General features: G+C 45.1%; 1 protein-coding gene across 2 annotated transcripts; it reads left to right on the plus strand.

Moving 5' to 3' along the window:
* The first annotated feature begins 1726 nt into the window (after window positions 1-1726).
* DNAJB1 (DnaJ heat shock protein family (Hsp40) member B1) lies at window positions 1727-5515 on the plus strand. Of its 2 annotated transcripts, none has more exons than XM_069231699.1 (3): window positions 1727-2106; window positions 3373-3953; window positions 4582-5515. In XM_069231699.1, the coding sequence occupies exons 1-3, from the start codon at window positions 1896-1898 to the stop codon at window positions 4810-4812; spliced, it is 1023 nt and encodes a 340-aa protein (XP_069087800.1). In that variant the 5' UTR covers window positions 1727-1895; the 3' UTR covers window positions 4813-5515. The 2 variants fall into 2 exon arrangements, with proteins under 2 accessions (XP_069087800.1, XP_069087801.1); XM_069231700.1 differs by lacking the exon at window positions 1727-2106 and adding an exon at window positions 2944-3206.
* Window positions 5516-11891: the final 6376 nt, after the last annotated feature.

An 11891-nucleotide genomic window follows, 5' to 3' on the forward strand; every position in this document is an offset into this window, starting at 1 on the left:
GTTCTGTGGCTATGGCGCAATTAGCACTGCCCAATAAACATACGGCACATTAGGCCCAGCCTGCGCGTGTCAGGGTTGGTAGCACAGCCTGTTTCTTTTGCTGACACTGCTATACTCAGAACTTTACATATATAGGACCTGCCAGGTCGAGTACTTTGTCTTGGATACGATCTCCAAGACCTAGTGATAATTTTTTGGGGATCCTTGGTGGACCGCTTGAGAAATGTAGCCATATTTGGGTCCAGTTTTGGAGTTTGGGCTACTTTGTCTAGAATGTTGGGACGGGGGCACTCAAAGCGGAAGCAGTTTCTCATGTCCTATTTGAAACTTTTTTTAAGTCTATGTCTGACATAGTCAGTGACTGCTGGTAGCGGTGTTGAATATGAGATCTGGTTTGTAAGATGGTGTATGGGTTGAAAAAGAACGCTGACATGAAATTGAGGAGCTCTCCAGAAAAGCGGGAGGTTGATCGTCAGTGGAGTATCATCATCTGAGTCGGGGCAGCGTAAATCGTCAGAAACATCATCTGGGGAATAGAGGGAATCTGAGCACTGGTGGGAGGGTTACGCAGCATAATCGTGGTCTGCAGAAAGGGACTGGGTTAAGCAGGCCACGGTAGCTGCATGGGGCCATTCCGATGACTGAGGGGATTGGCCTTCTTTAGGTGATAGAGGCATGGGAGTATCATGGTCATGGGGTGTGGGGAGGGAGGTGGGATTGCCAAGGCGTACCTTTTTAGGTGTCTAGCGAGGGGCTGGAGCACTACTGCCAGGGCTCTGTTTACAGATTGGGCAACAGAGGTGTAAAATAAAGTATGTAGACCATTTCTGTATGAGAAGCAGCAAAGAAATGCAACAGTTTTGGCGCCAGATTGTTTATACATGAGGACATGTGCCATGATTGGTGCTACGGTTATGATGTCCCATTTGAGATTGTGGGAAATGTAATTTTGAGAGAAGTTTAATTCTTATTGGCTGCTGTGTTTTGAGTTTAATAAACAGCAAAGAGAGAAGCACAATCCGAAGATTCGGGTCTTGACATAGAATTATCCCCAGCTGTTCTTAATATTATCAGAGTTCTTGTCGGGATACTAGAACATTTTTGATTGCCGCACGCGAGGACATGGACATTTCAGACGTAACGACACTGAAAACTTATCAGCTATGAAGGAGGTGAAAAGAAGGGAACAATTTAAAGACAAGAATTAGGAGCATACCAAATACCTGCAATAAACCCAAGTAACTATGGTTCTTTAAAAGTGTATTGCAGTTTGTGAAGATAGCGTCATTTCCTTTTCTTGGCGGGATGGACATTTTGTGTTTCGGGGTTACCATGACAGCGGGTTACGTGCCTCTGTTTGTTCGCGCAACTTCGTTAAAGAGCACGCGCAGATGATATTGTTTTTGTCCAAAACATTAACGTCCGCTGCGAAAACAAAATAACTGTTTTTGTTTTTTGGGAGAAATGGGCGCGGCTGCATTAGAACGGCGGCCATACTTAGGTCAGGTTCTACGTCACTAGGGGCTAATTTGCTTGACGTTCGCTTACTGGCCACATATCTTGCCTGATCCGAAAATGGCCACCACTAGCACAGGGGCAATGCCTCCTACGTTCTTCGCTTGGCCCGGCCATAGGAACGCCTCATGTTACCTCTGATTGGTGGGTTGATGAAAAGGGGTGTGGCCGAGTCTCCGTGCATGCCAATAGGGAAGCAGCCAGTGAATCCTGCTGGAAGCTTCTAGCGGAGTCTGGAAGCTTCTGCTGAAGTCCTATAAAGGGCGCGGGCGGCGGAAGGCGCCAGTAGCTGGATGTGCGAGGTTGACTGATCTTATGTTTACCCTTACTGTACTTTACTGCGTATCTTGTGACAGCGCGCGACTTTAATTTTTACAACCATGGGTAAAGATTATTATAAAATTCTGGGCCTGGCCCGCGGTGCCACGGAGGAGGATATCAAGAAGGCGTATCGCAAGCAGGCGCTGCGCTACCACCCTGACAAAAACAAGGAGGCAGGCGCTGAGGATCGCTTCAAGGAAATCGCCGAGGCTTATGACGTGCTTAGCGACCCCAAAAAACGAGAGATCTTTGACAAGTACGGCGAGGAAGGTGAGTGGGATGGAGGGTTTCAGAGCTGTTGACAAGTATGGCTAGGAAAGCCAGAGGATGACGTGTGTCTGTGTGGAGGTTGGTGAAGGGGGTGCTGATATACTGTCATAACAAGTGCAAGTAATTGGAATGGCAGTGATGGGAGTACTTCGAGTGCTTGTGGTTGACGTGTGTCAAAAGCAGTGGCCTTCAAACTGGTAAGTGGGCCCCTCCTTGGGGGGCCTCAAGTGATTCCAGGGTGTGCCAGGCTCCGGCCAAAAGAAGCATTTATACAGATAGTGCTTTGTTTTAAGTAGAAAAACTGTTGATGCGTTATAAAAATGCTGACTACCTAACTGCAGTGTTTAAATAAGTCTAGACATATTTGAACATTTCCATCTTCGTAAAAACATTCTAAGGGGGGGCGATTTTCATTTTTCAACTTGGGGGCACGACAATAGAATGTTCAAAAACCACCCGTCTAAAGGGTCCCCTGACAGGTCTTTTTGGGGGCCACCTCAGGTCTGGTAAAAGATGCTGAGGCAAGTGATCGAGCAAAGAGGTATAGGATGGTCCAGGGATTCCGAGCGATAAGGTGACTTCGAGATTTATGATAAGTGGTCTGGATGAAATCGAAGGTGACAATTGGTGTGAAAAACGTTGTAGCCTCTATGAGAGCAAGTGAATAAAAATAGTGGGCCGAGGGTCGCTGTGTTGCAGTGTAAAGTCCCGTGTTCTGAATAGACACTGTTTCCTTTCTGTTCTCTGCCCCGGGTCCGGAAGCGGCTCACGAAGTGGAAATGTGGGCGTGAGCAGCCTTGCTGGACGCGTACTCCCCTGGGCTCTGTGCTGACTTGCTCTACTTTGCCACCTCAGCTAACCTTCCGGCTGCAGTGTGCAGGAGTGCCTCTGTCTCACAGTGGAAGGCCGTGGCCACATTCAGCTGATTAGACAATCAAGGCCTGTCACGTTCACGCCGTGTGGGTTAGCGGCCGTGTGCCGAAGGATCTTTCTCCCCAAAACTCTCAACAGATGGCAGTCTTTAGCCATTCCCAGGAAACACTCGAGGAAGTGTCAAAGACTCCTAATTAAGTGTACAGCTGGCGACCGATTTGATTAATGTGAGGTTCTAGAAAAGATTTTCTAAGCGTCCACTTTAATACTCTGCTGTCAGGTATATTGTGCGTGTGCTGTCTGTGAAGGATTTGCGTGTGGCGACTTGCTTTGTAAAGGTTGTTACTTTCAAGCGTGATTTGCACTATTCTACTCAATTCTGTTATTTTCCAGGTCTGAAGGGCGGAGGAGGTGGTGGCGGCCCCGGCGGACCTAATGGTCCCTCTTTCAGCTACACTTTCCATGGCGATCCTCATGCTATGTTTTCTGAGTTCTTTGGAGGCCGCAATCCTTTTGATACTTTCTTCAGTGCACGTAATGGTGACGAGGACATGGATGTTGATGACCCATTCGCTAGCTTTGGGATGGGCGGAATGGGAGGATTCGGTAACATGGGGTTTCCGCGGGCCCGGCAAGGTCGTGATCACGTCAGCAAAAAGCAAGACCCTCCAGTAGTGCGCGAGCTTAAGGTCTCTTTAGAAGAGATCTACACTGGCTGCACCAAGAAAATGAAGATTTCTCATAAGCGTCTGAATCCAGACGGCAGAACTGCACGGTCGGAGGACAAGATCCTAACCATAGAGATCAAGAAAGGGTGGAAAGAAGGCACGAAGATCACCTTCCCCAAGGAAGGAGATGAGACACCCACAAACATCCCCTCGGATATAGTCTTTGTACTAAAAGATAAACCCCATCCGGTCTTTAAAAGGGACGGTTCGGACGTTATCTACCCAGCAAAAATCAGTCTTCGAGAGGTAAGAAGCTGCGCCATAGAATGAGTTCTAAACGGGTGTGGGGTGTACACTTTGTAAGCGGCAATACCCCCAGTCTAATGTGTCCACGGTTTTAAACCGGTCGCTCGCCATTTGCGAGTGTCTGTCCGTCTCCTCATTGCATGAGGATGGAGACCTAATTTGAGTTGTTTACAGCTCTTAGGGGTTATATACCCACTGCTTAAGTTGCATCCGAACTGGAAAGGATGAATACCTCACTGGTAGTTGTTCTAAGATAAGTGATATTTTCAATAGCTTGTGTGAAATCGTTTTTCCCTCCACTACTCACTTGGCTTTATGATTCGGTGGTGTTGGTGCGTGTCAAGATTAATAATAAAAAAAAAAAAAAAAAAAAAAGCCTGTGAAAACGATCGACTGATCTACGCCCCAATCTGGACATTCTGTTCGGGCATAGTCTGCGAGGGCTTCTTGTGACTCCTCTGTTCCAGCTGATAGTTCTCCATATTATTTAGCTGAGCGGTGTATAGATCGGCGAGTGAAAGGGTTAAATAAGCATACCGTGAACTGGTGTATATTTCGGCCTTTTAGTGCGTGTAAATTGCAACTGAAGCGAGTGAGGGTACTAAAGTTGTGTTTGTGTTTCACCCAGGCGCTCTGTGGATGTACAGTCAACGCTCCGACCCTGGACAACAGGACCATCCCGACCGTCTTCAAGGACGTCATTAAACCTGGCATGAAACGGAGAATCCCAGGCGAAGGGCTCCCACTACCCAAAGCCCCTGAGCAGCGAGGCGACCTAATCCTTGAGTTTGAAGTGAAGTTCCCAGACCGAATTCCTCCTTCCTCGAAGGAAGTACTCGAGCGGATACTGCCGGCATAGCCACAATGACAAGAGAATCGAACCGGACAGTCTGTTGGTTTATGCACTCTATCTGGCAGGAGAGGGTGCTGCATAGCCTCCGTAAAAATGTGTAAAAACGAAACTATAAAGAAATACACAATAGTAACGTGCTTTTTAAGCACTCTATATTTAAACGGGTTTCATGTTAAGTTTTTACCTGCACAAGAGGCCTGACCAAAGTTAGTCTGTGTGAAGCCCGAGGTTGCTTTTTGGCAAGCCAATGTTTTTCACTGACAGCGCAGGGAATTATGACTTCACTGTGCACAGAGGTTACTTGCACATTCGCATAGTGGAGTTGTGTGTGTTTGTTAAACGCAATAAGCCGTACAGTAACAGTTTCTCCTGACTGTATGCAGATGGAGGGGTGTTTCCTGTGAGCGTTGAGAAAGCACTTATTTGTGTTCATGAAGTGTCAAATTCGCTATCTGGTGTAACTGGAACGGGAGAGGTTTTAACTTTCCCCTCCTTTGCATGGACTTGTATGGGGGATGCTCTTCATTTTTTTAAAAATCCTTTCATCTCTTGGTAATGTCCATTTTCAGATGGAAGGGCCTTTGCTTCTGTTAAAGGAGCTTCTGTGAGAATCGTGGGCAGTGTTTCTGTATATATGTCTGTAAATCTTACCTCTTGTAAGTAATCTGCTTACAGTGATTAAAATCTTTTTTCTTTTTTTTAAACAAAACGTATTTTCTTTTTTGTTGTTACTTAAGAACATTCTGCCAGTAAAAGGAGCTATAGCTGGTGAAATCTTTGGTACATTCATGTAAGCTACGCTTCCAGGAGTCTAGCCTGACTGGAAACGGCGCTTTTTTGTGTGTTTTTTTTCCTTTCTCCGTACTGTGCAAGCTTTTTATTCCATGCTCAGCTAAATTGCCTCGTTAAAAATGTTTATTTAAAATGGCGTGCATCAATACAAGATATATTAACTTCTACTGCAACTTAGCACTTTGACATCTGGTCGCTGAAGTGAGCAGCACAAACCCTTTAGCAGGTGGCTTATCTGGATGCATTATGCTTGCATTTCAGCCTAGTTATTAAACTCCAAGTGCCTGGTTAACCACTCCTGTACTGTTCCTGGCCTTGTGGATGCTGTTCCTCATAATCCAAGCACCTGCATCCAATCTGCTATGGTCACGGTTTTAAGGTAGGGGGAGACGTGATGACCCCGCTATAGAATTAATCGGTATATGCGTAGGTACACAGCTTTTGTGAGAGTCAGATGTGACCACTTAAAAAACGTCTTCAAGCGGGTGTTATTTAATGGAAGAATTTCACCACTAGATCCCTAAACGCAGGCTAGTCTTTTAATCTAATGTTGCAAGATATCTATTGTTCAGTGGTAGTATACGGGGTATGGTAACTGACAACTTGTTTATATTGCCACACACATTGTGCTCTTTACCGACTTGTTCTTTCAAGAGTATGTGGCATTTAAGCTACAAAAAAGGAGCTGGGTGCTTGTCTTTAGGATATTGTCAGTTCATAACAAGGTGTTTCGGGGGAAGGAACAAGTCCGTTCTCGTGGCATTAGCTGATCTCCGAGTCCATGGAGACCAGCTGACCTCTGCCATCTCTAGAGGCTCTCTAAAGTCAGAGCGGGGAGAGTGGCGTAGGTCGGAGAATCTTAGAGCGGAGCGGCATGGAGGAGTGGCAGAGTGGAGGGTCACCATGTGAAGTCAGGTGGTTTTGTACGTAGAGCTGAGTGGAGTGTCGGTGTGTTGTAGAGTCGACTGGTGTCGCATTGTTAGTGTCCTAGTGGCATAAAGGGGAGCAGTGTGGTAGAGTAGGGTGTTACGGACTGGTGTACATGAGTAAAGTGTCATAGACTGGACGGTCATAGTGTCAAGAGTATGCATAGTTGTGTAACAGTGCCCTTCCACACAACACATTTTCCGTTAAAATGACCATTACGTTTGCCCAGACATACACATTTATTGATAAAACTATACAGTGCACAAACGATAATGTGTGGAAACTGCATCACCAAGTGCATCATTAATTTAATATTAATATTTTCACCACACACCGGAACTACCAAAAAAGTGCTTCATATGCGCTTTCCCGTTCTGATATAGCATGACCTATTTGCCCAGTTCATTTAGTCATTTAAATTGTGTTGTGCGCTAGGAAAAATAACATCCTGCAGCCTTTCCTCTCACACGGTTGTGCTGCAGAGTTGTCCCAAAACTCCTCTCACTTCAAAGTCAGAAACGGAAAAGTAAACCGCATGCTCCCTCTGCCTGATGTTTCTCTGTCTTTGAATGCACAGCAAAGGTGAGACGATAACATTTAAAGGCCTGTTTGTAGAAAGCAAGCACCCATGGAAGAATGCAAGGAGGATAGAAAACACGGGATGCTCCTTGGGAGGGACAAAGACTGCTGGGACAGCCTAAAAGCCAACAAATGTGATTTGCAAACGTCAAAGCCAATGGTAAGAGCTGGGTGGACTACATTCCTGGTGAGGCTTTTATAATGTCCCCAAGATGTCTTTGCAAGCCAGTTAGCTGTGCTTTCAGGTAGGCTTCCATCTTAAAAACAGCTGTGCTGTATATGTATGTCTTTTACTGCTATTTTTAATCAAATCACCTCAGCTCTATTCCACATCCAAAGAACTTCAGGAGGAGTGTGAAATATTCCTTTTGGGGAACAGCGTAGTCTCACCCTGTTCACACCCCAAGAATGAAGCATGAATATTTTTCCCTTTATTGTAAGGAATGAGAGTGGATGGCTTTGCCCTTTTTATTTTTTTTATTTTAAAAAAGCGTTTATGATCTATGCTGATTCTCGCTCACAGCCATTCAAGATATCTAAATGTTAACTGGCAGCTGTCCACCATGAGCGAGGATGGTAGGGTTACCATTGGAGTCCATTAAAGTGTAAATATGAGGGCCATCAGTTGCTATGCTTGCACTACTATTACCATAGCTCCATTCAGAACAAGCATTTGCAATGCAATAGGTCTTGCGTTTTCTCGAGTTAAAGGTATTAGCATTGTAAAATCCTAACTGGACTTTTGCTACATACATTGAAAATGAAAAGTAAAACAGTTGACATAAGCCTTTTTGTAATAATATTTTGGCAGGCATGAAGATGTGTAATGCACTATGCCCTCTGGGGGTTGAATACATGGTTACATTGTAATGCTCTTCTCTTTTAATGTGGGTATTTCCTCCATGGACTGACAATATGGTTACCTGACAATGTTTCTTCCAAATGGTATTTTTATTATGTTGCCCTCTAGGGGATGTTTTGACCATTACAGTCTAATGCCAAGTGTATGAAACACTCCACAGCAGTTTATTTCTGATAAAGGGTTAATGTGCTGCATTGATAACGTTTTATGTGCTGCATGGCTAAATACTTATAAGATTCCAAAGATGAGACCTGTTGGCTAAGCCCATGTCTGTTTTTCCATGCTGCTGCTGCTACTACACGGATTAATTAAATGCAAATTTGTTCAATAATGTGCTCTCTGTACGTAAATCCAATCCTACACATTTTGTCATTGGTGACCCTGTAAGAAAATGCCCTTTTTGAGAGGTCACATTGCTCTCTCCGCCCACTCCAGCAGGCCACCCACCACCTCCCAACACAGACACTCATACTTTTACTAAATTTTATTGCTGATGTATTTTCTCTTAACATGGGCTATGCCCAGTGCCCCTGAAAACATAGAGAATGTGCTACACCATGATTGACATACATAACTTATTTATAAAACCCTAGTACATTGTTCCTTGTGTAGTCTAGGCCTGTACGTTAAATATCACTAGTGGACTTTAACACTTATTATGCCACCATTAAAGTGAAAACATACGTCACCCCCTAAATGTCCATATGGCAGAGTGCATGGAATTTTAAAAATTGGGACATGTACTTCAGGTTTACATGTCCTGGCAGTGAAAAATCCCCAAAGTCATTTTTCACTGTGACAAGGCTGGCTCTCCCATAGAAAAGCAGCAGCTTACATTATAACACCTGTTAATGTATGACTCCAGTGCTGGAATAGTTAGAAACATGATTCAAAGACTAATTATTAGGAATATACAATCCAATCTGATGGAAAAGTTACATTTTATTTTCATATTTTAAAAATGTCACATTTAGAAAGTTGGCATTTTCCTGCCTAAAGCCTGTAGTAGCTCTTTCTGAGATAATCCTTAATGGTCACCTGCTGTGCGGTGTGAATTGCTCCCAGGAAAGGGAACAAAAGGGTCTTGGCTGGGATGACTTGTGACATGATGGCCTGAGTGATGTGACCACCAACTGTACAAGCTTGTAAGGGACTGTCCTTGTTACAGGCAGATATATATCACACATAGGCCTGTCCCTACCATTGTCCAGATAGGCAGAGTGGCACCAATTCCCCGGGGTGGGGGATGTAGGAGGCATATCCCAGAACAGGCTGTGTAGGGAGTGGTCCCCATTTCCCTAGACACATCAAGGGTGTGCCAAGAGCACCGACGAAGGGAAGACAAATTCTGCCATGTTGGATTTTGGCAGAGCATCTAGATTACTGTGTGATTTCTTAGGGCCAACCCCCAGGAAATGATGTCAAAGTGGATATGGTTGCCCCCTGAGAACTATTTCCCTATTGGTTAGGGAGTTCGCCCACAAACTACCACAAAGTAAAAAAGTAGCACTGATGTACCAGAGGAAGCCATAAGAAGGACTGCACCTTCTGAATCCTTTGGACTTCAGAAAGAGGACTGCACCTATTGTAACCTGTGTATAAAAAAATCCAAGGGCAGGACCTGTTCCCACCTGAACCCAGGAGAGGAGTGTAGACTCAAAGGGCTGCTTTGCTAGCCTTCTGTTAAGCTACAGTGAAAAGAGGCTTCAATAAACCCATCTTCATGAAGTCAAGCTGAAGATGTTTGGCTTGAATTTCAAATGTCGCACACTACTAGCTTTCGTGCCAAAAGTCAGTGGCTTCATTGTGAATTCGTCCAGTGGCTATCCAGCATAATGGAACTTATCTCAGCAGTAGTCTGCTTCTTTACTCTGCTGAGGAAAGTTTATAAGTCCGAAGGTAAAACTTCCCACCAGACTGAACCTTGTCCCTCTATAGGACCTGTAATCCATCGCAGTCAGCCTTAAAGTTTGACTTTCGCCAGGTCTAGCGCGACCAGATAACTGAGGTTGATGTTTTCCATGCCAAAATCATATCTCCGACTCCTTATATCTAATTTGTGTGGTTTTGGTGTGTATCTTTTCATTAACATTTTCTCTATTTTTAATAAATTAAAGTGGCGGGTTTTATTGGGTTATGTTGTCTGTTCTGGTACTAATAAATGCTTTACATGTTTCTCCCAAGTTGATTACAGCTACCAATGGTTGAGCCTAGATTTAAGTAAGTGAAATCTAACTGGACCTAGTAAGGAATGCTGCCATTATTACTTGAAGAGGGCTACAAACCACTTAAATTAACCTTTTTCACAGCTTCAGTTCGGTCACGCAGTGAGCATTGTCATTCTTTACCTATTTGATAAGAGGGTTTCCCTGAGAGAGGGATATACACAAGTGTAGGTCCCAATCTCACCTTACCATAGGGGACAAGCTGCACCTGCTGAAGCTACTCAAGGAAGCTGTGGATGTTACGGTCGACAGAGGTCTTCCTGCAGTTACTCCTCAAAGGGGGTGAGGTGGTCCTAGACATATGGTGGACGTCACCCAAGTTCTCTCTGTGCTGGTAGAATTCCGGTTGCTACTGAGCTACCAGTCACCTGGTATCGTGATCACTACCAAATCATTTTCTGGCTGATAGCCTGGCTTTTGGGTGACCAAGTGCCACTTCGATGACTCGTGTGCTCAGCAAATTCAGGTGCAACTTTGAGCATTGGGTCATGGTCGCGGATGCTGCACATATGGTGGTGTTTTGAAGGTTCTGGACCACCAAATCACTTCAGCAGGTTTCTCAGCTGTTGTGGCCATGTGCTGTGAATAGGAGGTGAGCCAACCAACCGTTGGAATCTCTTGACTTAGGCTCGGCTCTAGAAATGGCTTCTTTACGAGCAGGACACAGCAGGCACAGTTTCTCTACTGCTAGCCACCGGGTTCAGCAGGTGCAGTCTATAACAGTGCAGCCTCTCTTTGCCAGTTCTACAGTGCAGCAGGTTAGTCCTTCAACCTTTTTCCAGCCCAGATAAGATTTGAATACTGGGTGCCAGTGGTATCCTATTTGTTCTTTGAAAATGCCCTCCGGGTACAATGCTCAGGTCCCCTCCCTACTGTAGACCGCTTCTTGGTAAGTTTAGCTTCTGGTTATCCCAAGATACATCATTCTGCCCGCTCCCAAGATGGCAAAACCTCTCTCTTGGAGTCCAGATCTCCCTAGGCCAATCCAGAGGTGTGGCTACCAAGAGAGCTACACTCCCCTGAAGAAATGGTTTGACAACATATTTCCCCTCTTCTTCCTGGGTGCCAACTAGTTTGCCTAAACAATGTAGCTGTTCCTCTCCCAGGTGTTCCCCATTTTCTCTTCAAAATCAGCTTCATCTTTGAAGCTCACATTTTGGGCCAACACCTGTGGCTTGCAGGAGGGAGGTAACACCTCTCCAGTGCAGGCCTGTTAGACCTCTCAGCCTTAGGATGGTCTCTTCTCTCCCTCATCCCCAACCTTCCCCCCCTCCTGCCCCCCCCCCACCCTTTGTCTACCTCCTCCAATTTCCTGACCTCTTGTTTGCTGGTATTAGGACTGTGCACTTTACTACTGCTAACCAGTGCTTAAGTACTTGTGCTTTCTCCCTAAAAGTGGTAGTATCGGATTATCCCCAACTGGCATATTTAATTTACTTATAAATCCATAGTAAAGTCCGCTACATGTGTCCAGGGTCTGTAAATTGCATGCTACTTGTGGGTCTGATCACTGATTGTGCCACTGAATTAAGGAGCCCTTTAGCCATGTCTCAGGCCTGTCATTGCAGAGGCTGTGTGTGTAGTTTTACACTGCCATGTCGACCTAGCAAGATAACTCTTGCCAGGCCCCAAACTTACCTTTTTATACATATATGTAACCCCAAGGTAGGCCATCGACAAAAACAGGTGCAATGTATTTC

The sequence above is a fragment of the Pleurodeles waltl genome, chromosome 4_2 (assembly GCF_031143425.1).
Source record: "Pleurodeles waltl isolate 20211129_DDA chromosome 4_2, aPleWal1.hap1.20221129, whole genome shotgun sequence".
In the NCBI taxonomy this organism is placed as follows: Eukaryota; Metazoa; Chordata; class Amphibia; order Caudata; family Salamandridae; genus Pleurodeles; species Pleurodeles waltl.